We start from the raw sequence: 26570 nt of genomic DNA on the forward strand, positions 1-26570 counted from the left end.
TATACCAGTGAGCATAGGGGAGGCAAAACAATCTTTCAAGCTGTCTTCCAATGTCACAGCCTAATTGTTGGCTTTTGATATTTTGTATGAAATGGGCTATAGAATTATGGATGTTAATTACTGGCCTGTGCTGTGTGGAGGTGAACCTTTGTATGCTTAAGGACAAAGTATTTTACGTTATCATAAGCTGCTGCTGGTGGTGGTCTTGGGTTTAGATCTTTAATGTAACATGAACAATCAAAATGAGTCTGCAAATCCTGTGCCTAGAAGAGGCCACTCCCTCAGTAATATTTAATATTTCAAATGTCATAGGTTCATTTAAAAAGCTTATTAAAAAACACTCTGTTTTGTTAGTCTATGGGGTTGTCTGAAGATGATCAGCCCCTCTACATAGTCACTTACTTGTATGACATACAAGATAAAGTATACAGCAGCCTGTATACCAATTGGGTATACAGGGGGATGGATTAAAGCTGAAGGAGGGAAGGTTTAGATGAGATATTATGGGGAAGTTTTTTACAGAGAGAGTGGTGAGGGGCTGGAACAGGCTGCCCACAGAGGGGGTGGGTGCCCCATCCCTGGGGGTGTTCAAGGCCAGGTTGGATGGGGCCCTGGGCAATCTTGTGTAGCTCCAGGCCTGGAGGTTGGTGTCCCTGCCTGTGGCAGGGGGTTGGAGCTCTGTGACCCTTAGGGTCCCTTCCAACCCAGACCATTCTATGAGTCTATGATTCTATGATTTCATTCACTGTCAACAGCACATTTCCCATTTGTATCCCATCACTGATGATCTCAGTACCAATCAGACAGTAATAATCAAACAGGTTAATTCGAATGGGAGCTTGGGTTTTGTCTCATCTCAGTCAATTACTCTGATGCAAATTAACGCAGACACAGCTGCCATGAGCTGGGGTCCCACTGCAGCCAGCTGCAGGCCTAAGCTGCAAGGATGCTAAGAGGGTACAGTAGCTTTTATTAGGCAGACAAGCCCTTTGCAGCTCAGAGCCCTTTCATCAGTCTGAAAGTTTGTAGTTTTCTAATTTTATGGGGTTAAATAAATCACAGATGATGCTAAAAAATGACAACCCAAAGAGAAATGGACCTTCATATTTCCAAAGGGACAATTCTTTAGGGGTTTGCATTCCTCCCTGGGTTTCAGTTGTGCTCCAAGCTAGGGGCATCTGTATCTTCCTCTGGAGTCTGTAGTCACATCATTTACCTATAACAGGGGGCGATGACAGCAGCCAACTTTTTGGAAGATCTTGGAGACTACCAATGTAAACATACCCTGGGAACAGGATGTCTCAGTGCAATTCTTAGTATCTCATAAACTCAGTATTTCTCCATCCCATCACTCCAGACATGCCTGTTGCTTTTTCCTAAGGGATATGCTCTAGCCTCCCAAGACCATCAGCTGCTCTCACATTTTTGCTCCCACCACATCTCACATCAAAGGATCACATGCTGTGGGAAAAGCATCTGCCTACTTTAGATTGTCCTAATAACCTAATGGATGGTTTCACTCTTGCCCACTAATTCTTTTATGTGAGGAACAGTGAATACTGGTTCTCTGTTCCTTCCTCCTTCCACCTTAGACATGGTTAGACATCCAGCACTTCGACCAAGCTTTTATTTTCTGTCTTCTTTGCTTCTGCATAGACTAGCTCCATAACTTACTACCCTCCACAGAATACTTTCCACTTTCATCATCTCTCTTTTTTTTTTGAAACAGAGAAATGCACTTGGAGTGCATCATGATGTGATATTATTTTACATTTTGTACTTGATTCCTTCCCATTACTGATGTAGTCCTTTTTGCTGAGTACTCTACCAATGCTGTATTTCTCTTTAACACAGAATATGTGGTGATGAGATAGACGGCGGTACAATGACCATCCAGAAAGCCATACAACTTCTCTGCTCCTCTGATGACAAATACCAGGCCATGGGTGCTTACTACCTCCAGCACACCTGCTTCCAAGATGAGTCTGCCAAGCAAGAGGTGAGCAAACTCCTTCAGAGCTCTGCTCTCACACTGGATGTGATGGCACATGGGATGGATGAAACTGGTTTTCCTCAGTACCAAGGACCCTATAGATCCTCTTGATTTTCATGATGTAGTTTCATGCCTCATTAGTCACACTCAGGAATTAATTAAGTAGTTTTTTCAACTATTAGTGGTCACTTTCTCTTAATAACAATCAGGTCAAGATTTTAACACAGAAGAATAGTCACCAGGCAGCAGGAGAGGCTGTGGCCACATTATCCCCATAAGATGCTGTGACACAGATGGAAGAATTTTGGCCACATGGGAGAAGCCACCTACATGCAGTGTCCTCTTCTGGGTGCAATTACTCCTAGTTCTACATGAATCTTTTGCTATCTCAGAGCTGCAGTGTCAAAGCCAAACATAATTTTTCCCTAAATCCCACCACAATCTTCATGGTGCGTTGCTCAGAGATATTCCAGCCATTTTCAGCCACCTAAACCAACGGGTTAATGTGATCATCTACAGAGATATTTGATCAAACAAAAGGCCTTCTTATAGGGCAGCTTATTTTTCTCACTGATTACTGAATTTATGCCAACATGCAGTGAAGGAGGCAATCTCAAGGATGGATCTCCTGTGGCACAAAAGCTTATCCCCATCCTGGCGTGTTCACAGTTGTGCTGGCACAGTGCAGGATGTGCCTCTGCCCTTGCTGTGCCTGAGCCCAGTGCAGGTACCCCCAGACCAGTTACAGTCGCTAATTGTGGGGTGGCCACACCCTTTGTTACCGTTGAAAACACACTCTGAGCCTGACCTGTCTCATTGCTTCCCAGAAAGATGTGTCAGAGCAGGTATGTGAGTCATCCCAGCACACACTTGTTTTCCTGCCTTTCTGAAAGGTGCTCATTCATTTTCTATTGTCAGCAGATCTCCAGCCAGTGGGTTGGTTTGTGCCAGGAGGGGCTCCAGGTGGGACCATGGCCCTGGGAGACCTGTTACCAGGGACATCCTCCAGTGGGAACCCTCATCATTTTGGAGAGCATGTGTGTGGTGTCCTGCAGGCTGGGATTCACACCCCTTCCCAGTGCTGCCACTGTTGAGTGCTGGAGCATGGCCCAGTACTGCTTCTGGCTGACCTCAAGGTTGTTTACACTGTACCGTGACCATCCCTCTTAGCTCAGCCTGTGATCTCAGGATGTAGAGAAATTACCACATCATGTCATTATATAGCTATAAATGGCCTCTGCATATAGGCAGAGCTACATTTTCACTTGATGCAAACTGACAAAGGTAGGTGAAAGTTTGTGGGAGCAGGGACATTTACATCAGCAAGATATTTGTTCCACGTCCATCACTCATAGACTTCCCCTTCCAGAGTTTAAGCTCCATCCTCAAGGCCAGCATCTTTATGCTCACGACCTATAGTCTGAATCTCTGCCATGTAGAGTCCTTGCATGGCCATGACCGTTCCAGGTGTCCCTGTCCCAGCACCCCACACTGACAGCAGCATGTCTTTCCTGCTACAGGTCTACCGGCTTGGGGGAATCGCCAAGCTCGTCGAGCTGCTCCGCAGCACAAACCAGAACGTACAGCGGGCGGCAGCTGGAGCTCTCCGAAATTTGGTCTTCAAGAATCCAACCAACAAGATAGAAACCCGGCGGCAGAATGGGATAAGGGAGTGTGTAAGCCTCCTACGGAGGACAGGGAACACTGAGATTCAGAAACAGCTGACAGGTACACAGCAGACTGCTCATCTCTCAGCAAGGACCATGCTCTTTCCCTGCTTGTGGTCCATGCTCACAGCATAAGTGCCCACTGGGGCAGCATCTACCCCAGGCAGCTGTGGTCACCCTGCCATTCCCATGTATTGCTGCACTCCTGGCCACCATGCTGTTCCCAAGGAAGGCCAAGGGTGTTAGCAATCCCTGTGTGGCTCAGCAAATTATCTCAGTTGTGTTCCACCTTTCCTTGAAGGACTGTTGTTAGTTTGCTGGGCACCCTCAGCTGTGACTGAGGTCTTGTGTGCAAGCCTTTACAAGATCCTTGGAGAGATCCTCCCTGCAACCTAATGGCAATAAACACCAATTCTGGGGAAAGGGAGATTGCTTAGATGCCCACCAAGATACCATGCTCTTGGTGCCCATCCTGCCTGTCTCCCATAGAGGCAGACAGAGACTAGAAGGTAGAGCCACCTCTGCACCCTTAGTTCAAAGAGGGATGGAGTGAAGGGCTTTGGTGCTGGAATTCACTCTAACCTAAAGAAAATTTATAATGCATGGTGACCCTCTGCTTGAGCTTCTCTCCCACCTCCTTCCTAGGACTGCTCTGGAACCTCTCCTCCACGGATGAACTGAAAGAAGAGTTGATACAGGAAGCCCTCCCCGTCTTGACAGACTGTGTTATCATTCCTTTCTCTGGCTGGTCTGACGGTGGCTGCAACAGGACAAGAGAAATTATTGACCCAGAAGTATTCTTCAATGCTACAGGTTGTTTGAGGTGAGTCATGAACCACGGCCATACTGTAGCTTGCATCTGTTGACAAAAGCTGAAGCAGTCTAAACCCTCTTACAGTAGGTTAAATGCATGCCCACTGCAATTTATTAACAAAACATTCCCCTTGAGAGAGTTTTCCTGACTAAGAGAAGGTGCAGAAAAAAAATTACAAGTAGATTATTTTCCCTAGTAGCTTTTAAAAACAATGAATGAGTGAAGTTTGTTCTTGCCAAGTATCTGCTAAAAAAAATACAAGCTGCTTTGTGAGAGGAGAGCTGCAGTACTGAGCCTTGAAAGTTCTCAGCTGAGCCCAGGACACTCGACACTTTGTGCTTTTAGATTTTTGAGGCTTCCAGAAAAAAAATTCTGGTTGCTAGAAAACAACCTGGTTTGGGTTTTAGGTGATGAAAATACAGAGTTCTCTATGTAGGGAAAACAAGCATTTTCCCACTGATTTTAATAACTGTTCTTGGGCAGAGCAGCCCCATTGCCCTGGACTTCTGGCTTGTTTGTCAGGCAGGTTGTCTACAAAACAGGAGGTGCAGACTGAGCCCAGAGTAGTTTAATTTTTTCACTGGAAAGCCAAAGCCCTTTTGTAGAGGATCTTCGCCCTGACTTGCTGTTTCTCCTACCACCCTCCTCCACTTGGATGCGAGCTCCTTGTCTCGCTGGGAACAAGTGGGGGAAAAAAACCCTACCTTGTATAATTAGGTACTTTCATCAACTGAAGCTCTCCCTGAGGGAGCACAGCACCGACCGCACCCTTACCAGACATGCAGCTAGTAGGAGCTGTATCTGCTTATGAAACGAAATGGGTGAATATGGTAGGGGCCTTTTGAGACGTGATACTATCGTCTTCTGTGGCTGGGAACTGTGTCTGAAAGATAGTGAGTGCTTCTCCCTTCCGTGTCTTGGAAGGCACCTTCTCCCTGCAGTTGCACTTTAGGATGTGTGGTGTAGCTTGCATCTGAGGTTCTCCACTTTTAAGACCGTCTCAACCCACTGATGCCACAAAATAGCCCATTGAAATGAAGGGAAGAGCATGATGATAGCTTGGTGGAGCTTTCCATGGAGCGTAACTCAAGGCTGGCTCTGTCTCCTGAGACTTGGAACAGCCTGTGGCAGAAATATCCAACACCCCCAGTGAAGACTGGCAGATGCAGGTCAGTGAGGGAGCTCAAAAGTCTGGGGGGAGCAGGACTGGGGAGCAAGCTGAGTAAGGAAAGCAGGGCAGTTGGGTCGAGAGCCCCCGCTCTGAGGGGTGAGCCAGGATTGCTCTGACTCACTGCCCTGCCACATCATAACACAGAGATGAGAACAACCTTGGGTTTGCCCTGGGCTCAAGCCATTGCTGCTCAAGCATTTCTGGATTGCAGATGAATTCATGTTAATGAGGAGGCTGCAAATCACAGTGAACATCAAATCCAGTTCTGGAACGCCTGGAGTGAATATCTCACAATGACTGCCAACCTCTCTTTGTTTTTCATTTGCAAGCTACAATGCAATAAAACAGGGAAGAAAAAAAACCAACAAAACAACCAAAAATGTTTCCTATGACTGGAAAAACTCCCCTGTCCTGGCAGCAACCAGTGCTCAGGAATACATTACAACATCACAGACTGGTCAGTCCCTCTGGTCAGAGCAATTGCTGCTCTTCAGCATCTCTGCCCCCATTTCCCACCCAAGCATTGTTGTTGACCCCATGTAGCTCCGTGCTTACAGCTATATGCACCTTCCTGATTTTTGCAATAATCCCAGATGGTCTTCATTCAGTCTTCTCTTTGGAAACACCTCTGAAGAGATGCTGAATCTGTGTAAAGTCGCATGCACAGCCTCTAAGGCAAAATATTACTCTCACTAGGAGGATGTCTTCTATGCTGAGCTCCTTAACAGGATACTCTCCTAGATTAAATCAATCCTCAAGAGCAACAAGAGAGCTGCTCACCTGTGCAGTCCCACAGAAAGCCTCCAAAATGAGAGCAGTACACTTCCTGAACATACAAAAAATATCCTTCAATTCCATCACAGCCACAGAGACCAGTAAGTGAACCTCATTAATCCTCTCTCCTCCTTCTTTCCTGACATGCTCTGTGATGGTGTTCTTCAGAAACTTGAGTTCTGCAGACATGGGGCGCCAGACCATGAGGAATTACCCTGGCTTGATAGATTCGGTCATGACTTACGCCCAGAACTGCGTGGCTTCTAACCGACCTGATGATAAGGTACCAGATGCTGTTTGCTAGAGTTCAACCCCATAGCTAATAACTGCAACTTTGGGAATTATGAAATCCAAATTTTAAATACCAAATCTCAAACAAGCACAAGAGGGCACTGTATTTTGTGGCTGCTCTTGTTCTTCCCAATCTCAGTTAAATCCGTGTGGGAGTTCAAGTCCTCTGTGCTCTGAAGTAGAGGTGGGGGTTTACAATTTTCCCTTTTCAGGCAAAGACACAGACAAAACATTTTGGCTCCTGAGCCCTAGATATGCCTTCCTCCCTTCTCCTCCCACTTTGTGATCCTTCTAGCATCTTAACCTCCATCTTCTTCTCTTCCTACCACCACATCTCTTCGTCCAGCCAGACTCAGGTATATATGCCTCAGATTGTCAGCACAGTCAGCATGAAGCCAGGAGCTGGCATCTTCCTGCCAGTCCCCAAACTCTAACTCAGATTGCTACGTTTAAAAGGTACTTCCTTGGACAAAATAGTGTTGATAGCCACATTTTCAGGAGTTCAACATACCACCCAGACACCTTCAAGTCCTCAATGCCCAGCAAAGTACCAAAATTATTTTGAATGAGCTCAAGGTTGAGCAGATTCTCTTTTGGGGATGGCTCTTGCTAGAAGACTGAGTTTCAGTGGCACATGTTGAATACAGATCTTCAGAAATGTAACTGCACAGTCTAGGTCTTCTCTGTAGCTGGAGTAGGTGCTGCTCCATATTTTTCTGCCTAATGTGATGCTTGCATTCTTATTCTGGTGGTGATTTCAGTCTGTGGAGAATTGCATCTGCATCCTACACAACCTCTCCTACCGCCTGGATGCTGAAGTTCCCAACAAATACACCCAGCTCAACCACATGGCCCGGAATGTTTATATGGACAAAACTCTCACAGGCTGTTTCAACAGCAGAAGTGGTAAAATGGAGGTAAGATGTGCCACAGAGGGCTTGGAAATGGGATATCCAGCCCCAGGCAGGGGCTGCAATTGAGAAGCAGGATCTGAGCTTCCAGTTTCTTATCTCTTTGTAGAATGATGAGTATGGTGTCCCCCTTCCTGAGGAGGATTTTAAACCCAAAGGACCCAGCTGGCTCTACCACTCTGATGCCATCCGCACCTACCTGTCCTTGATGGATCAGAGCAAGAAGGATGCCACCTTGGAAGCTTGTGCTGGAGCTTTGCAGAACCTCACTGCAAGCCGAGGGCTGGTAAGCACTCCTCTCCCCTCCCCACATGTCCAGTGAAAAGTGTCAGCACCTTGCAGTAATCAGAAAGGAAGGTGTCCTCCTTAAACCTCAGGGCACTGTTGCAAGTCTTTCCACGCAGATGCTCCAGCTGAGGTATTTATTAATGCCAAAAATAGGGTCTTATGGAGGGCTATAATCAGCATCTCTAGGGTCTGTCCCTGATCCATACACTTCCCAGCAGCTCCTCTAGATTGGCCATACTGGTATTGACACCCTTCCCCCAGGACAGCAGACAGGATGTGTGCAGATGTGCACAGATGTGGACAGACGTCCTTAAAGCAGAGAGAAAGGATGTGCGTGCGCCACCACCCGAGTGTGTTTTTGAAGTGGGAGGCGGCTCTAATAACAGGGTGGGTTGTGCTGTGGATTGTGGCTTGTCCTCACATCAGAGCTGCCTGTAAAATAGCTCTGACAGATGTCCTAACTCATAGGTATGGCAGCGTGGAGGTGACACGGGCTGTGTGACGCCATGGGTGTTGCAGGAGCTAGGGCACGGCGAGGGCCACGTCATGACAGCATCTCTGCTCTGGCCAATATCAAACCATGGGCATGTCCTCACAGGCTGGATTCACATGGACAAACCTCGACTTGTCTGTTTGTGTTGAACTCCATCAATTCCAATTTAAATAAGATGGCTGGGGAGATAAAGAGATAATTATTTCATACGCAGGAGAGGCGTGTCACGTGTATGAAGTGTTCCACCCAGAAACACGGAGTGACTCGCAAAAGGAGCCTTCACTGCTGGGACAGCATTAACCTGCCAGCTCTGATCTCCTGGGAGCTTTTGTTACAACTCTATCCATGTGAAATCCTCTGTGAAGCCTTTTTCTTTTGTGGTTTAACTAAAGAGTGACACTAACACGTGGGAGAGAGGCTGTTGCAGTATGGGCAGAGCTGATCCGAGGAAGGGAGCTGGAGCAATGTGCTCCTTGGAAATGAAAAGGCTTTCAGCAATCAGGGTCATTACACAAGAATGTCTTTTGGGCAGGGGGGAAGAAAACAAACAAACAACAACAACAACAACCAGCTCTGACAGCGCTGAGGCAATTTATTTCAGCCTTCTGGAAGGGAATGGTTGGAATTTGCCTGAATGTATGGAAGTGACCTCTTCTTCTAAGGGTCTTATTCCAGCTCAGAGCTGGAGTTGGGGTGGGCTGCAGGGCTTGCTGTCACTTGAAGGAAAGGGAAACTGAAGGCAAGCTTACAAAACTTACTAGAACCCTTCAGCTTGTAGAGGAGAACTCTGAGTCTCTCCTCAAACTCAGCTCTACACATTGCAGTCCTGCTGGTGTGGGTCTGTAACATGGCACATGTGCCTCCTGGAGTATGGGAGGGAGATTGGGTCTCATCCCACTGGAAGGAGGTTGTCTTCCAGCCCATCTCCTCCACCCCTATCTCACTGTTGATGGGCACATGTCACTAGTAGTGCGACAATCTCCAGCAACCTTTCTGGTAGGGGAATAACTGAGCAGTACAGCTTAAACTGTCAATATGAGGATGTATATGAGGATTTGTGCTTCAGCATCCATGAACACTCATGACTATGTCCTGAGATCTTCTAGATTTACCACAAGATCAGTATCCACCAGGAATATTTTAAGTCTTCAGGTTGTTTTTTAAAGGTAGCTGTTGCTATTCCAAGGCAGCCTCTGTCTTGTGGCATGGCAGGGAGCTGCAAGGGTGTTGTGTAAGGGCAAGCACAACATTGCCATGAAAGTAAAACTTCTCCAGCTTGTGGGAGTATCAGTTGGGTGAGCCACTGCCCCCCCCCAGGCTCCGGAAAGAGGACAGAAGTACCAGCCACATCACAGAGGATGAGAGGCTGACCTAGAAAATGCCTGTGGAGAAGAGGGGTAAATGACAAAGTGGGATTATGGTAGCCAGAAGAAGGTATTACATAGATGCTGATTTTACAGTGTAGTCATGTTTGCCTAGCATTATTCCAGCTGTGTTCTCCTGGCATTGGATGTCATGAGAAACTTCTGTCCCATCTCCCAGATGTCCAATGCCATGAGCCAAATGATTGGCTTGAAGGAGAAAGGTTTGCCCCGCATAGCGCGGCTCCTGCAGTCCAACAGCTCTGAAGTTGTCCGGTCTGGGGCTTCTTTGCTGAGCAACATGTCCCGGCATCCTGTTCTCCACAAAACCATGGGTAAGTAGTTTGCATTACAATGGATTCCAGAACAATGCCCAGTTTCTAACTTTTTGTTATCTGCCCACCTTGCTCTGTAAACCCCATAAGAGGACTTAACCAAGCTCCAAATTTAGGCAAAGCAGTGATTTCTCCTGGTCAAAAGGATGTAGAGAGTTGATATCTGCAGAATTAATAAACAAAATGTGTGGCACCTCAAAGTCTCCACCAGCCTGTGTTGTGCTTTATAGATAATGACAAATCTGCAGGATCATGAGGATGATAGTGTTTTGGGAAATGGGTTGGACTTGACTACATCATTGTCTATACTATATATATCTATATATAGTATAGACAATATATATATAGTCTATATATATAGTCTATATATAGTCTATATATATATATATATATAGTATACTACATCATTGTCTATACTATATACTTGACTATATCATTATCCCACCAGGGGCCTGTGCCACTCATTTTGCCTCTGAAAAACAAGTGATGATTATTATGCCACTAATGTCCAATATTATTAGTAACTCCTTCCAGAGACAACACCGTGTCCTTGTATTGAATAGTGCTAACACCAACAGTTATCATTCTCTACTGTTAGGTTCTATTTAAATGTTGATTGGAACATTCCACCTCTTTAGCTCACCAGGTGCTCCCAGATGTATCACGTCTCCTGTCATTCCAGTCTGGAAATACCAACAGCTATGGAGAGATCATGACATCAGCTTGTTACACTCTGAGGAACCTCATCATGTCCAACCCACACCTGGGAAAGTCTTACTTGACAAGCAACATGCTAAATAATGTAGTAAGCCTGTGCCGAAATGGGTGAGTTTGGAGCAGAAGGCATGAAGAGGGTCATATACAGTCATTTTTGAGTCCATGCGCTCTTGTGCAAAGCAAAATTAACCCCAGAGCCTTCCCAACACCCTTCAGAGCCCTAGTAAAGCATTATTCTTTCCCTGTGCTTGGAAATTGAGAGAGCAAAAAAATGGGAGCGTGTTGGTAGGCACAAACCCTCAGCAGTGGTTTCTTGGAAACAAGCACAAGCTGTTTGGAAAGGGTGGGATTTGTAAAGGGGCCTCAGGAAATTTGCTGGCTGAATTTTAAGAAATTCTACAAAGAGCTGAAGGACCAACATCTTAAACCCTGTTAAAATTTCTAGCCCTCAAACCGGGGGATGTCAGTACACAGTCTGACTCCCAGGACCCCCAAGCCTTCCCACTCACAGCTTCCTGCAAACATTATCATGAAGGTCAGGTCTAAGATTCAAGCACCTCTGGTATACTGGGATTGTGCTTGGCTTTACTGTTCAGATTTGGTCATGTTCCCATTGGAACATCCACCTCAAGTTGCAAAGAAGCAGCCATGACGAGCATATATATATATATATATATAAATTCTATGTGCCCCTCCTGTTCTGCTCACCTACATTTTACAACAATGGAAGAATCTCAATCTATGTTACCACTTTTTCTGTTATGATTTGAGTTCTGGTGGTAATAATTCTGTCCTGCTTGTTATCCATACTCTTTACAGGTCTTTCAAAACTTGTTACCCCTTGCCAAGCTATATGTTCATTTCTGGCCAAACTGGCATTAATCTTAAATGGTCTTTGTCTATGTATTCTCCTCCCTAGAACTGCATCTCTCCTACCATCTGTCTTTTTCAAAGTACCTTATACAAGTAACCTATTGTTTTCTGTTGTGGAAAGACACTCACTTGTCTCCTTCATTATCCTTTGACAAAGCACTTGCAATCTACTACTTGTTTCATGGCAGGAGAGACATTCTCAGTGATTACAAGTGGCTTTCTTGTTTAGTATGGACCTCAGCCAACAAACATCAGTCAATTTACTGTGTTTGTATGCTTCCACTCTACAGCAAGCCCAATTAATGTGAAACCCAGCTTTCTACTAAGTCTTCATTGTTTTGAATGGCGTTAACTTCTGTCTAAAGTCCTCACTTCAGATCCTTCAGATGGTTGTCAGCTAATTTACTACTTGAGCCAAGTGTTGCACAACTGGAGGGGGGGTTGTACCTTAATTTTGAATTATTTGTGTGATGAGTTCTGTTTGCAATGACTCATTAATCTTTGAGGTTTAACCGAACTCTAGAGATGCCTTCAGTGTGTTCCTGCTGACTTTATCATTAAGTCCTTCTGAGAAACTCCCCAGTTCTTGCAATCTCCAAAACTTTAATTTGCTCCTTTTTCTCTGTTGTTCATCTCTGTCCCCAAAGCTTTTTGTGCTGTTCAATTCTTATGGAAAAAATAGCCATAGTTTACCCTCAGGACTAATCTTGTTTATTTGACATGTAATTTCAGACTGTTCCCATACAGCAGATGTAAAAGACATCTCCCCTCTAGTGACCTGCACACCTGCTAGATCACAATTTAGCACCCTTTTCCCACTTCTCTGTATAGCCTGTGAAGTTGAACAAGAAATTTTAGGGGGTTGTCCAATGCTATATCAGAAAGAGCCTGACCCACTAGATCAAACAACTCTACTGGGGTCTGCTGCCTAGTTTGGATGTGAGCCCCGTGATTTTGAGTGTGGTGAATCCCAAACGATGAACTTCTTCCTGCTGAGAACCAGAGCCAGCAGAAATAGAAAACAGAGGAGGACAATGTGGGCAACAACATGCCATGTTGCACACCTTGTTAGTATTTTTCAGTCTTTTCTCAGTTAATCTACTTCATTTTCCTTGTGGACATGCTTCCCTCACCTCCAACAGTGGTGTTGGTTTGGTTGGCATGTCTGCATAGTGCCTCCCTGGTACATGTTTCCTCCACCACCCAACCAATGTATCTTCACCTATATTTTTGAACTGCTCATGTGTTGCATTTGAAGCTGTAAATTCTTAGTTTAACATGGTCAAACTTTGTCGTATTCATGTTTTAGAAAGAGATTCCAAGTAACTTATGGATTCTTTCCTTTCTAATGTCCTTCTTAAATGCCAATGTCTTTGATGCTGAGGTTTCTTCTTCTGGATGTTCCTTGTAGCTGTGTTCTGAGTAAAAGGCATCATCAGTTCAGCAGTTTATCTGATAGCTGTGGCTTCTTCTGCTTCCGGGAGCATCCCAATTAAATAATTGTCTCTTCTGCATATATCCTCATCTATGGCATGGGCTTCATAGTGATTCATTCACTCTTTGTTGGTTTTAATTCAAATCACCAAAATATTGACTCTTCTCTTTTTTGGTGTTTATGAAAATCAAGCTACTGTTAGTGCTGTATTGTGATGTCTTATGTCCTTTGCATCTTCTCCAACTGTCTGGTCTTTCTCAAGCAACATTATTTCATTGATAAAATCATAATTTTTCTCAAAAATTCTACTGGTTACACTGAAATTTTTTCTCCAGAATCTCTTTCTGTAGCTTTAGAGCTCCAGATTTGCAGTTTAGAGCCTCACCATCTCCTTTTGACTAGGTTCTTGGTTGTGTCTTGTTGAGTCAATGGTATTTTTGGATGACTGCTGCCACTGTCACCAGTGGACATCTTTCCTGTTGTCTTCACAAATTTTTACAACTAGTCTTATTTTTTAAAAAATAGATTATCCTTAAAATCAACTTTAATTTTGAGGTAACCTTTTTAAAGAAAGTTTTTCCCAAATCAGCTGTCTCTGATATTCTTGTCCATGTTCTATACACTATTCCCAGCACATTTAGGATATGCTACTTTACATACTGAAATTGTCATCCTAGCTCCATCAGTTCATGCTTAATCTTTTTATACCTAAACAGTAACAGCTGATGCTGTATGAAACAGAGTCTACATCAGTCCTTCAAATTAAGAGTTGACAAATTCATTTGTCTGAATTTGGAAATGGCTCAGATGTTGTTCTCTTCACCTTCTTCTGAGGTGAAGTCACATGGCAAACAGGATGTGTTTGGCATCATTAGAAGCAATTTAACAATAATTTAAAAAAAATAAAGAAAAAGAAGAAAATTGCTCTAGCTCAGAAAGAGAGAAACAACATGAAATAACATATCCTTGATAAACAATGTCCAGGACATGTGGGACATGGACTGAATATCTAATCTACGATGTTGTTTCATGTTGGTTTTTTATTGTTTATTAATGGCTTTTCAGCCACAAACAATTTTTCAACCACAAAATATTTTTAAACACTGTCAGTCTGATGACAGGGCACAGAAAACTTATAACCAGAGAAGTGATTTTTGCAATAAAACCTAATTGTCCTGTCCCAAAACATTGCTCAAGAGTTTCTGATTGTCTGCAGCTCCCCTGGTCCTCCGTGCAATACCAACATGAGTGATCAGCACAGTCCCTTTGGAGTTTATGACCTGGTTAAATTGTGCTAATTTCTCTGGTAACAACTGCTGTGTATGTTAGAGAAACACCCCAAAATCTACTGAATGTGGTTATATCCTGTCCTTTCACACTCAGAGTACAGTGCTTGCAGACCACAGGTTGTTCCTGATGACCACTGTCAGCCCATTTCTTAGTCTGATGAGGACTATTTTGAGGACATGATGTTTTGTGAAGCTGTATCATACAGTGAGTGTCCTGAGCCTGGTCTCATACTGTGGCTGAGACAGGCTGGGGCTGTCACACTGAACCCAGAGCTGGAATCTCCCACAAGCAGGATGAGGCCCAGCCGATCAGCAGCAGCGATAAGATCCAGCACGGAGGTTTATTTGTAGCTTGTCCTGTGAAATGTTCCAAAATTATAAAAGGTACTGCTATGACTCACGGTTTCGGAGCTGTTACGTGAGCAAGTATCTGTTAACTTGTGCTGAGTAAGGGCTTATGGTTGCAGATGTTGTTATTACACATGCTCCCATCTCCTCTGTCCTCACCAGGCAGCATGGAGGCCATTCCTCTGCTGCCCTCCCAAGCGATTCGCCCACACTGTTCCTACAGACACCAGGGAAGGGTTGGCACCATTCCCCTTCTCTTTCCCAGATTTCACACCCTAGAAACACTCCTTCAGCTCCGTTCAATGCCCACTTTTCCACTCAAATCCTCCCTTCATTTTCATTTGCCCTGTTCCAGTCTCAGAGGTTGCTGTAATGAAACACCACTGAGAGAGCAAGGAAGGTTGTCTTGACAGTCTTCTGAACATCTAGGCAGCCTCCCAGCTGGAGATGGGCATATTTAAAGGCTGTCAGTGATGCCTGTGGGCCACTTCCCTGTGGCCTACCATAATTCACCGGGGTTGCTTTCATCTTCCCAGCTCCTGTCCAAAAGCGGCTGAAGCTGCTCGCCTCCTCCTGACAGACCTCTGGTCAAACAGGGAGCTCCAGAGTGTTCTCAAGCAGGTAAGGAAGGCTCTGCTTTTTTGGCTGACAAGAACAACCCTGGTCTTGACTCACTTGCTGAAGTCAGTGCGTTTGCAAAGGCCGTGATTCAGCGGCGAGTATGGGCAGCGTCTGGGAGGAGCCCAGGGTGCTGGGAGGACCACGATGCTCACATCGATCTAAGAGCCAAGTCACAACCACAGCTCCTAGGACTGACTTTGGGGACTAAATGGGTAGTGGCATGTCAGTATTGGGTAGCTTGCTCCCTGGTGCTGGTGCTAGGTTAGATGGGCTCTTCCACAGTGCTCTGGAGTCAGTGCTGTCCTGGGCATTGCTCTGAGCTGAGAACAGACCTGGGTGTTTTGCACTAGCTTGGTAGATTCCCTTCCTTGCAGTCCACCGTGCAGGATCGGCATGTCCCAACTGATCCCTGGCAAGGTTCCTCATCTCTTTCCCCCTATGTTTTTTTTTTTCTGTGTCCATAACCCTGTGGTTACATCACCCCTACACTCAGGGTAATCTTCTAAACCAAGAAGAGGAGTATTTAGGATTTGGTTTGCTCCCTGCAACAGAAACTGTGAAGGTGCAGGGCCAGACAGGGCGCAGAGCCGGCTCCCAGCTCCCCGTGCCTTGCTTTGAACACACTGGGTTTTTCCAACCCAACAGCAGCAGCAGCACCTGCAGAGAGCAAAGAGCCAAATTAAAGAGAAGGAGTAACATCCACAAAGGGGAGTATCCTGGGGGCAGGAAGGTAGGGAGTACATAAATATCATTCTCATATTAACGGTTAGGGACTTTCTCCATAGGAGCTTGTGTAGCTTTGTGCCAGGTTCTGCTCAGGAGCCTGTGCCAACTCATTTTGATGTGACTGAGTCACTCCTGCCTTCACACAGATGTTCATTGCATAGGTATACACCAGACAAGAAGGATGGGAGTCTGCAAGGACACATGCATCATGCATATATCTTTGCTGTTTTATCCAGGAGGAGGAATAAGATGAAATAATACTCAGTTAAGGATTAAGTAAAGGTTTCCTCTGGTAAGGCTGGAGAAGTCCAGCTCTTGGTGGATGGAAAGTGGTGAGAAGAAGATGAAGTCCTTCAATAAAGATGACATGTCAGAGGCACACAGAGGGAGGACAGAGGAGGTTGTTTGAGAATAAGTTCACTTTTTAAGTAGAGGGCAGGGGTTGAAGTGGGGTAGGAGGCTTTCTCTCGTGGCAATAGATAGCTGTCAGTTTTGAAATGGATATTTACTCACTGGACTTCATATACATCTGCTTTTTCAGCAAGGATTTGATAAGAACATGATGGGATCTTTAGCTGGAACGACCTTCAGGACCCTCTCCTCCAGATTTTAGGAGCCTCTCCATGCATGTTCAGGCTGCAGGTGAGAATGGGGCCCTCACGTGCCGGGAAGGTATAGTCTGGGGGGCAAAGGAGCAGCCCATCACCTTGGTGAACTTTTTATTTTTAATCCTCCCTGACATGGGTTTGTGAGAGTTTCATCCCAAATCTTACCAACCCAAGCTACAAGGCATGTTTCAATGGAAGGTGGGAAGTTGTGTGGCTCCTGGGTTTGGTGCAGATGTTGCCCACGCTATGCAGCTGTGCTCAGCACAGATGGCATAGGACAGGCGAAGCTGCTGGATTTAACTATGCTTCGTATGTCTGTCTGTCTTTGTCAAGCAATAACTGATTGTTTGCATTTTGCCAAATCCTCTCAAGTGGGACTTTTCACAAGACTTTTCACCTCCATTCCGAATTTTGAATAGCATTATGCAGATAGTGTCAGTAACTTGCAATTGATTCCAGCACATTCTCTGGCATTAACCATCACTCTCATGGATTATTTTTTGGGGGCATTTAATGATCTACCTATAAGCCTCGTGTCTGAAACTGGAACTACATCCTGAAATCTGAACAATCCCAATAGGGATTAAGCAGGTTAGAGAAATCACAGGCAGAATTCCCAGGGCATCGTTATGGTGTTTTATTCAGTGTGAGATGAGGACTGAATCTGTCAGGTACTTGTCAGGTACTTTTGGTTCATAATTCCCACTGAAGAGAAAAGCTTTGAGCAGTTTTATGCATTTCAAATATCAGATGTCTATGATGGAGGTTGAGGTGCAGGTTTCACTTCTTGCTCTGTTGGAAGGTTTCCACCGAGACTCTGAGGAACATGGAAATCTAGGGGGAAAAAGCCATGGGCAGCACAAAAACTGGGTACATCCCAAGAAAAAAGATGAAATTTGGGGGTTTAATGTAATGAAAAGATTTCTTGGATGCTTCAGTTACCTGGAATTTCATTTTTTCTTTGTTTTTCTCCATTTCAGAATTTGGAATTGGTTCATGTCCAGGAAGACAACCCTTTCACAATTACTTAGGATGTTAAAGATGTAGAGTGTTTCTGAGTTTAACTCAACTGTAAAGCAAACTAAACATATGGATTTCATGTGGATGATACTGATATTTTTAAGCATTTTCTTCTTTTTAGGGGGAGAAGGGACTTTTATTGAGGTTATACTTTCTTGATGTCAATAATTATTTTTTTTTTGCAAAGAGTGTGTCTGTGTAACTATGTATGTGTTGCTGTGTATGTGTGCACACAGTCAACATACATGCACACACATGGTGAGTAGGATCTTCCTACAGGCTTAGACCCCTGTCTTCCACCGAATGTTGGTGTGAGTTGTCCAGTTTAACCCCCTTGCAGAGTTTTGTCCAATTCCACCCGATCTGTGCACCAAATACTGCCACACTAAAAACTTATCACAACCTATTTTTACCCACAAGTACAAAAATTGCCAATTTTAGGTTGAGTTCCCCCATTGCATAAGGCCGTTATAAACAGATACACACAATGATACTCTTCTTTACAAAGGCTGGTTATTCCTAATGTTTATAGACACAGGTTTCTTTTCTGCTTATGATTTTTTTTTCTCCAATGACCTCTTATAGTTATTAGCATTTTCTTTCCTGTCACATGAACTCTTTATCTCAAGAAGCAAATTGACGTCTGCAAACTCTCTCCCGGGTCTCAGTAACCCTTCTCTGAAGCTGTATGTGAGGGGACAATAGCAACACATCTGCAGAGCATGAATATTACTGGGTCCTGAACCATTTTGAGTGCCAGAACAACTCAATCTCGTGACTGTACCTGGACAAATGTGGCATTTGAGAAGCTGAGCTGGAGACAGGCAAAGTGTTTTTCCCCTGGGACCACCGACTGCTACACAGGTCTGAAAAAAATGAGGGATATGGCTTTTTAATCACATTTTGTTTTTATTGATCAATGTAAAGATATAGTATTAATATGCAAAGGAATATAAGAACTTGTATGAATTTGGGTTTGGAAATATTTCATTTCTTGGGGTCTTTAATTGCATCGATCACCCTGTGATGCCAAGGCTGTGACAGGGAACGGCTGAGCTTATTTCAGGGCAACCCACTTCTTATGTCAATAACTGTGGTGAAAGAGGCTGATCTTCCTCTCTCTAAAAAAAAAAAATCCTCTGCCTGTCCCTTGAAGGGATGCAGCTCTGATCCACTAGGAAAGAACCAGCTGAGGATGCATTTGCTGGCTGTCCCACAGGCGTTGTTATTGCTTCTTCAAACGGTGCAGGGACACAGGACCCCGTTTTGCAAATATCAGAGGTGCACAGGAGCTTCTTGGGAAGGATGAATTGTGAGTCTGGAAAATAAAAAAAACAGTCTCCTTTTTTTTTTGCAAGTGTCAGACTCCTAAATCAGTGGGATGACCCCACTCACTTCACAGAAATGGGGTGACTCACGCCCGCCAAAGAGCCGTCCACGAAGTTCAGATTTGCTCTGACACGGGTCTAGAGAAGCATGGTGACACTTGTTCATCCCCCTTTTTTAGACCACAGCGAGCATGTGCCCACAGAGGAAGATCATTTTCCAGCTGTTTTGGTTTTCACTTTTTTCTCTTGGACTACAAAGGGTGGGTAAATCTTGTGCACTTTAATGAGCAGCAACTATTTGCTTGTCTTCACCCACGTTCAGTCGAGAGCTTTCTGCGCCGAGCTCGCAGCCAAATGAGAGAGGGAAAAAAGCACCTTTGAAGTGGAGAGCTAGAACCAGGAGAATCCGGTAGGACAGTTTCAGGAGCATTTAAACAGCAGCAAAGGAGCCCCAGCCCGTGGGCATGCCTTTGCCATACCTGCCAGTTGTTCCTTAGCTAGATGTTCATTCTCAGATGTTCAGAATGTTTTTGGCAGGACCCAAGACTATGGATGTCCAAAACAGTTGCAGCATCCACAGGCAGGATTGTTACAGTTTTGGTGTAAAAGGATGTTGTGTGTGATTCTGCATTCAGATTTGTTCCTGTAATTACATGTTTGACAGAAGTCCTGGGAGCTAATGTTTTTCTCTGTAAAATTAATTGGGGAAACCTAACAACAAAATGTAATGATGGAATATTGAGGAAATTCATTCTAATTGGCTGTTATTTAGGCTTTATTTCAAAACACTGCTGCTACTTTCACCAGTTATGCAGTTTACTGAATCACTGTATGAGGTACAAAGAGCTGTAGCTACATGATCATCACATCACAATTAAATTTACAAGTACTGGATATTTCATTAGTAACTGCTAGACTCAAAGAGACAGATACATCATTTGTGTAAATTTTATTATGAACAGCAATGTTGGTTTTCCAAAGCTAATAAAATGATAAAAATAAAATCTATCTCCATCCTCAGAGATCTTCAAAACATGATTGGGCACAGCCCTGGGCAGTCTCATCTGGCGTTGACGTTATCCCTGCTTTGAGCTGGGCAGACCAGAGAAGTTCCTTCTAATCTAATTTTTATTAGGATGCTGTACGTTACTGCTTTCATACCTCAAAATACAGCTAACTTAGGAGAGCAGTGGGCTGTGGGAATTATAATCTCTCTGCCACCCCAGGGCAATTTTGCAGCTATTTCTCCCCCAAGGAAATTCTCTGATACTCAACGCTAATTTCCTCTCATTTTCTCTTTTTAAAATCTGGACTACTGACTCCACCCAAGTCAGTGAAGGGACACGATGCCCAACTGTGAGAAGAGAAAGGAATATGAGAGTTACCAGAGTAACTGGTGTTATTCGTAAGCAAGAGCTTTGGGAGCTCAGCGAGGTTCCCTCCATCGTAAATAGATGCTGTTTTCACCTCCAATACTTTTATTCTTCATTCTAGGGAGGTGTTGTTTCTGAAAGGCATGTTTTTTAACTGTGACATCCTCTTTGATGAGCTGTTTTGCTGTTTCTTGCTTCTTTTGAGAGCCAAGGTAGGGTGTACTCCCAATGATAGGGACAAGGGCAGGTCTACAGCACGTAGCACATGCCCTGGGGGCGTAGAGATGGAGGATCACTGAGGAGGGAAGGACCATAGCTAGAAGCAACATTAGCTCTGCTGGCAGCAGAATTAAGAGCAGTTGGGGCCTGATTTGTGCACAGGACACACAACCATGTAAATAAATACCATACTTGTTTGTCCTGGGCTTAGCAGAGCTTTTTTTGGTCTATTTTCTCATAAATGCTTTGTTTGTTTTGTGTATGTACAATCCAACCCACCCCAGCATTTCAGAAGCCTCATGGACGAGTAGAAGGCAGTAGGCAGTTTTATTCCTCTCTGACCACACACCAGTTTGAGACCAATTTAGCCTACCAGTCCATAGCTATACAGTGTATTCTGTAAGATATAGGTATGTGAGAATAATGTATCAGAGTTTTGTTTTGGCTGTACTGTATGTATTTGCTTCATTGGAAAAGCTGAAATCAATAAAAATTGCTGGAATTTCTTCAAGCTTCCTGGTTTGGATGGTTTTATTTTCGTTGTCCTGCCAGTGTTAGGAAAGAATAAAGGATCTGCTTGGAAGATCTGTAAAAACCAGTTACCCTGCAGCAGTGACCAGTCTGGATTGCTCTGCCTTAGGCCAGCAGGGTTAATGAAGCTGTAAATCCCATTTCCTCCACCATTACATCCTTGGCAAGCCTCAGTGGGTTTCCCTCCCATGAGATTTTATGTTGATGTTTGTGTGTCATTTGTCTCCTTTTCCATATTCCCCAAACATATGTATAGATACGACCTTCAGTCCTCAGGTGTCAATGATGTGGGTTTCTCTGCATCAGGTAGAGGATGTTGTAGAAAACTTCCCCATCTCTCACAGGAATCAGAAAAAGCAAACACATGATCTTCCCTGCTCCTCTCCTTTCTGAAAACTCCTTTCACCCCTGATACTGCCCCCTCCATCTCTGTCAGGCACTCATGTATTTGAAGATGCTCTTACTATTTATGGCTTATTCTTCTGACTTCAGCTAGTTGTTCCTTCAACTCCTTTTTGGCATATTTAACATGGTTTATGTCTAACCTGGCAGAGGTTACAAAGTCTTTCCTATTTTTGTCTCCAGCTGTTTGAAAGACACCTTCCAACAACTCCCTTCTCCTGCTGCTTAACCAGGCCAGCTCCCTCCTGCCCTTCTTTGAGGATATCTTAACTGGTGGGATTTATTGGGATGGTGCTTCAATACAATAAGCACAGCCCACATTGCCTGAAAAGCTTAATTCTCACTTTTGCTTTCCCTGAACAAGCAGCATCCTCTAAGCTCTTTCGGAAGATGAGTCCAAGGTGGTGGATATTTAAGCTTTTGTGGATCCAGATATTGACATTACAGGGCAGCTCTGTAAATGTAGAGTTGGAGGCCAGACTTTTCATGCTAATCAGAATCAAATTTAGGGGTGCATCTCCTCTGGGGATATCCCAGCCTGCTTCATTAAAATCACTGTTGACAGCATGTATGAATTTGGTCTCTGCATCATGTCCTAGAGTAACTTAAGCCCAGTCTACACAGGGATAGCTGAAGCACAGGATGCACAGTGGTAGGGAACACTGCAGTGTGTAAACACTGGCTGCAGCCTTACTGAAGAAATAAGGATCCTCTTGATCTCCTTCAGAAGAAGGCTCTTCAAAAAAAGAAAGCGGGCAAAGGGGAACATGGCCTCAGCTGTGAGGTGTGTTTGGTTCATTTACTCAAGGCTGAGGAATAATCCTTACCCCTGACAAGTAGCCTATGGAAAGAGGGCTCAGCCTATCACACAGGCTTGTCACAGCCTGTGAATCTCTGCATCACCCCACGCCACATTCCTCAGAGCTCCTTTCCAGGAACACACTCCGCTGAGACTTTTGGAGGGTGGGCAAACCCTAAAGGCCTAAGCACAAAGCAAAGCTCCTCAGCCCAAATGCTGTAGCCAGTTTTGGTTGGTCTTCACGCAGCAGCACTTCAACAGTGCACGTGAGTGCTCTCTACAGTCCTTCTAGGCCTCAGTGCAGCAGGCATATTTGTAATCAGGTTTGAATGTAGCACCAAAGGAATTGTCTTGTAAGAGTCCACTAAGCAGCAGTGCATCCAGAACTCCTTTTTAAGACTGAGCCCTGGCATCGCATACATCCTGGTGATGTCCATTCTGCAGAGTCTTCAGGCACAAATCACATCCGAAGGCACATCTAAGGCAGGTCATACAAATCACAGGCGAGGAGAACAAGTTGTCTAGCAGAGATGCAGAGTGTCTAAAACTAATGCAGATGAATCCTACCTCTGTACTCTGGAGCAGGCTCTCTGGACACCGAAGGAGGGTAGGCCATGGCATTGCAGGCCTCAGCATATGCCTCCAACTGATTTAGCTCAAATGCATTGGTATTGCAATGTTCAAGGGAAAAGTGGTGCTGCAGGGTGCAGAGCACTCCTCCAAAATAGAGCAAGCACTAAGTTCTTGGAAACCTTACAGATCCTACAGCTCTTGGAATCTTGAATAATGCATGAGACCCCATGAGAAGAGCCTTATCCCACCAGAAAAGTAGCCCCCAGTATAGCCCCCCTCTCCCTCCCCACTATGCAGCTTTTGAGTCTTTGATCACTGCTCAGGTTGCTTTCAGAGCAGACCCACGTGATAAGTTCCCTCAGGCATTCCCAAAAATCCTCGACTTCCCATGGGGTTTATCACTGCCCAGACAAGAGGAGCAGTTCCCAGCTTCATAGAAGAAACCACATCGCACTGTGTAGAGCATCCCTAGGAAATGCCAAGCCCCAGCCACACACTGCAACAGCACCAGCAACCCTGCACTGCCAACATCTCATGCTGGCACACACTTGCTTAACAAAGTCCTTCTATCTTGGTTTCCCACACGCTTGGTGAGATCACCCCAGGCAGAGGCACTGTCATGGCATCCTGGCCCCGCGGCCAGATGCTTTAGGAGTGCCATGGTCCCTCACAGCACACTGCTGGAGGACATGTTGCAGGCCATACCAGAAAGCCCTGCCCCACAGAAGCAAGGTGTATGCAGAAGAGCTTCAGCATTTGCATGGCACCCGCAGCCCATAGCCCCCACAGTGCTTGTGCACCCATAGCCCAGGGCATCGCCACCGCAGGAGCTGGTGGCCTGGGTCAGGAGAAAGCACAAGTCCCATGTGAGGGAGAGTGACTCATTCCCTAGTTACCTTCCCCATAACATGCATGATGTTGTGCTCCTCTATCCTATCACCCTCATTTGTGTCTTTCCTACAGCTGGGTGTCCTTGCAGATTTCATCTTGTGGATCACAGCAGTTGTTACCTACTCAAGATTGTACTTGGCCCCTTTCTTGGTGTTTTCTAAGCTTTGTTGCTGTTGAGTTTCTAATCTTGCCCTTTGGAGGACTCCCATGAGGCATCCCAAACACATCCACATCCCTTTCTCTTATCTAACACCAGGAAATGTCTCTGCACAGCTGGGGTGCAGGAAAACATTGCAGCTCCACCTAAGCCTTTACCACAGCATCTGCACCATCACAGTCAGTGGAGCAGTGACAGATTTAGGAAACTGAGTGCAGTTTGTTAGGATGTTGCATCCACTCCTGGCTGCTCACACCAAGCATCCTCCATCCAAGTGAGCCCCAACAATACCTTTCTTGCTCTGGCTCCCATTACAGCCCTCTGCCTCTTGATAATCTCATGCAGAAAGGGCTTTGACAAGAGGATAATTACCTGCTACCACCCTCCTGCATGCTACTGCTGTGCTGATGCACCACACTTGGTGGAAGAAATTACATCCTTGGTGCTCCCAACCTCTTTGGCCCAGCAGCTGTTGATGAGCAACAGCAACGAGCTCTCAGCACAAGGAAGAGCATTGCAGCAATCTTTGCAGGGTATGAGGGGATTGCATTGGGAAGGTGGAATTGATGGCAGTGATGTTTAGGTAACAGATCTGGTCCAAACAAACACTTAGGTCAATATTCCAGGTCTTGGGTGAGATCTCAGATATCCCCAAGCTGTGAGATTACCAGATCTGAGCTCTGCTTCTGCAGTGGCTCCAGAACTCGATGCTGTCATACTCGTGCCTAGAGCTTGCAGGAGACCTTCCAGAGCCTGGCTTCTCCCTTGACCTTCTTCCAGTGGAGCTGTCTGCAACTCTGCAAATGAGGAGCAAAGCAGTTTAAGCACCCCCAGCCAGCACAGCAGCAAATCACCCCAGTGCCACACGATGCAGCAGCAGCAAATAACCCCTCATCACACAGGCATGCCTGGCTTCCCAAGGCAAAGCAATGGGGGGAAAAAAGCAGGTAGACACTTTCAAAAGTGCTAAAGGAAGTTCCTGGCACTACAAAACCCAAACACTTTCCCAGAGAACTGGAATTCCTCCCTCCTTTCCCTGGCGCTTCTCTCCACAAAAAGCCTTGTAAGTGCACTGCATGATCTTACCTAACAGATGGGAGCTCAGGCAAAAACTGTAACTGCTTTTGGGTCCCGAGGCCAAGTTTCAGTCTGAGAGATGACCCAGACTGGGAGCTGTACAATGAAGCGTAGCAGAGATTTGCTTTGCGCATCTTATTGCTTTCTTCCTTATATTTTCTATTCTTTCCCCAGGAAACCTCTTTATCTCACGGTACAGGTAACTCCTGCTTCAATCAACAAGGATCTCTCCTGGCAGAACAGGAAAATCAGTCTCTCATCAGCAGGGCTGAAAGAAATGCTCAAAAAATGTAAAGGAAAAAATTGGAGATTATCCGAGCGCCTTGAGTTCCACCCTGAGCTTTTTGTTGGCACGTTTTACCCGTGGTGACAACCAGTTCTTGTCTCCTCTGACATCCACGCCTGGAGGTTGGTGGCCCTGCCTGTGGCAGGGGGATTGGAACTCTATGATCCTTGGGGACCCTTCCAACCCAGACCATTCTATGATTCTAAGGAGAAAGAGCCAGGAGAGGGAAGGGCCCTGCTTCAGTATCACAGTGGGATCACAGCGAGACTCCGGATTTCCCTGGCAGCAGCACATCTCCTACATGGCTCCTGTCAGTTTTTTCTGTGCAATGAGAAACTGAGACACTGGCTGGCTCTGCCTATCCCAAATAGTTTGGGTTTTGCTTTTTTTTTTTTCCAAGGGTAACCCATAAGCGACGTAGAAATTATTTCCTGCAGGATGTGGAGCAGCAGAGGGTTAAAGAGCCAGGAGAAAGGGGAGAAGGAGATTGTTGAGGCGAGTGTTTATGCTATTTGAAGCGATGACTCCTTGGTACACAGAGCAAAACCCACACCCTGTGCCTTTCTGCCCCTGGAGCCTGCCCGCCGCAAGCTCCTGGGTGAAGCAGCAACATCACTGCAGGGCTCAGTCACCGTGGGAAAGTCAGCGGAGCCGCGGCGAGTCTTGCTGCGCGGCAAGACCCAGATGCAGGTGAGTCAGAGCCCCACCTTGCTTTGAACAGGAGGAAGCAGAGTCCCGCAGAGAGGCACCCAACAGAAAAAAAAAAAGGCAGAGCACAAGAGGGTGGTTCGTACCCACGGGGCCCCGGGAACCCATCCCCACTCCCAGGCACTGCAGCCTGCAAGCTGCAATTAGAGCAGCGGTGAAGCCGTGTGATGGATCAGCCAGCATGGCAGGTGATGGGATAGTCAGGATGGATGGAGGAGTTTTTCCTCCAGCCATGGAAGCAGAACAGGGTAAGACTGGAGGTCTTGCACGGACACAGCTCAGAGGAGAGTCATCGAGAAGAATTCCCACATACCGTGGAGTTGGCTCTTCCAGTCCTTGGCTCTTCCCAGGGCAAAGCTGAGCAGTTATCTACCTGCCCATGAATAATGGTGACTGCTCACACCCCTTCCTTTCCCGCCTGCTGCAGATTGCTGCCAGTCACTGTCATAGAATCATAGAATCCCAGACTGGTCTGGGTTGGAAGGGACCCC

At 45.5% G+C, this 26570-nt stretch overlaps 1 protein-coding gene across 1 annotated transcript in view; it reads left to right on the forward strand.

Annotated features, from left to right (window-relative positions):
• The window catches only part of PKP1 (plakophilin 1), a gene marked incomplete at both ends in the record, with an annotated part of 40402 nt that extends 23682 nt beyond the window's left edge, over positions 1-16720 (forward strand). The window contains 10 exons of the mRNA XM_084275899.1: positions 1855-1999; positions 3514-3721; positions 4306-4483; positions 6588-6702; positions 7472-7627; positions 7731-7907; positions 9945-10098; positions 10737-10923; positions 15297-15381; positions 16649-16720. Of these exons, the coding sequence (XP_084132025.1) occupies positions 1855-1999; positions 3514-3721; positions 4306-4483; positions 6588-6702; positions 7472-7627; positions 7731-7907; positions 9945-10098; positions 10737-10923; positions 15297-15381; positions 16649-16720 (1477 nt within the window). The remainder of the gene's footprint in view (positions 1-1854; positions 2000-3513; positions 3722-4305; positions 4484-6587; positions 6703-7471; positions 7628-7730; positions 7908-9944; positions 10099-10736; positions 10924-15296; positions 15382-16648) is intronic.
• Between the last annotated feature and the right edge of the window lie 9850 nt (positions 16721-26570).

Source organism: Gallinula chloropus (assembly GCF_964237585.1).
Source record: "Gallinula chloropus genome assembly, chromosome: 27".
NCBI classification, from domain to species: Eukaryota; Metazoa; Chordata; class Aves; order Gruiformes; family Rallidae; genus Gallinula; species Gallinula chloropus.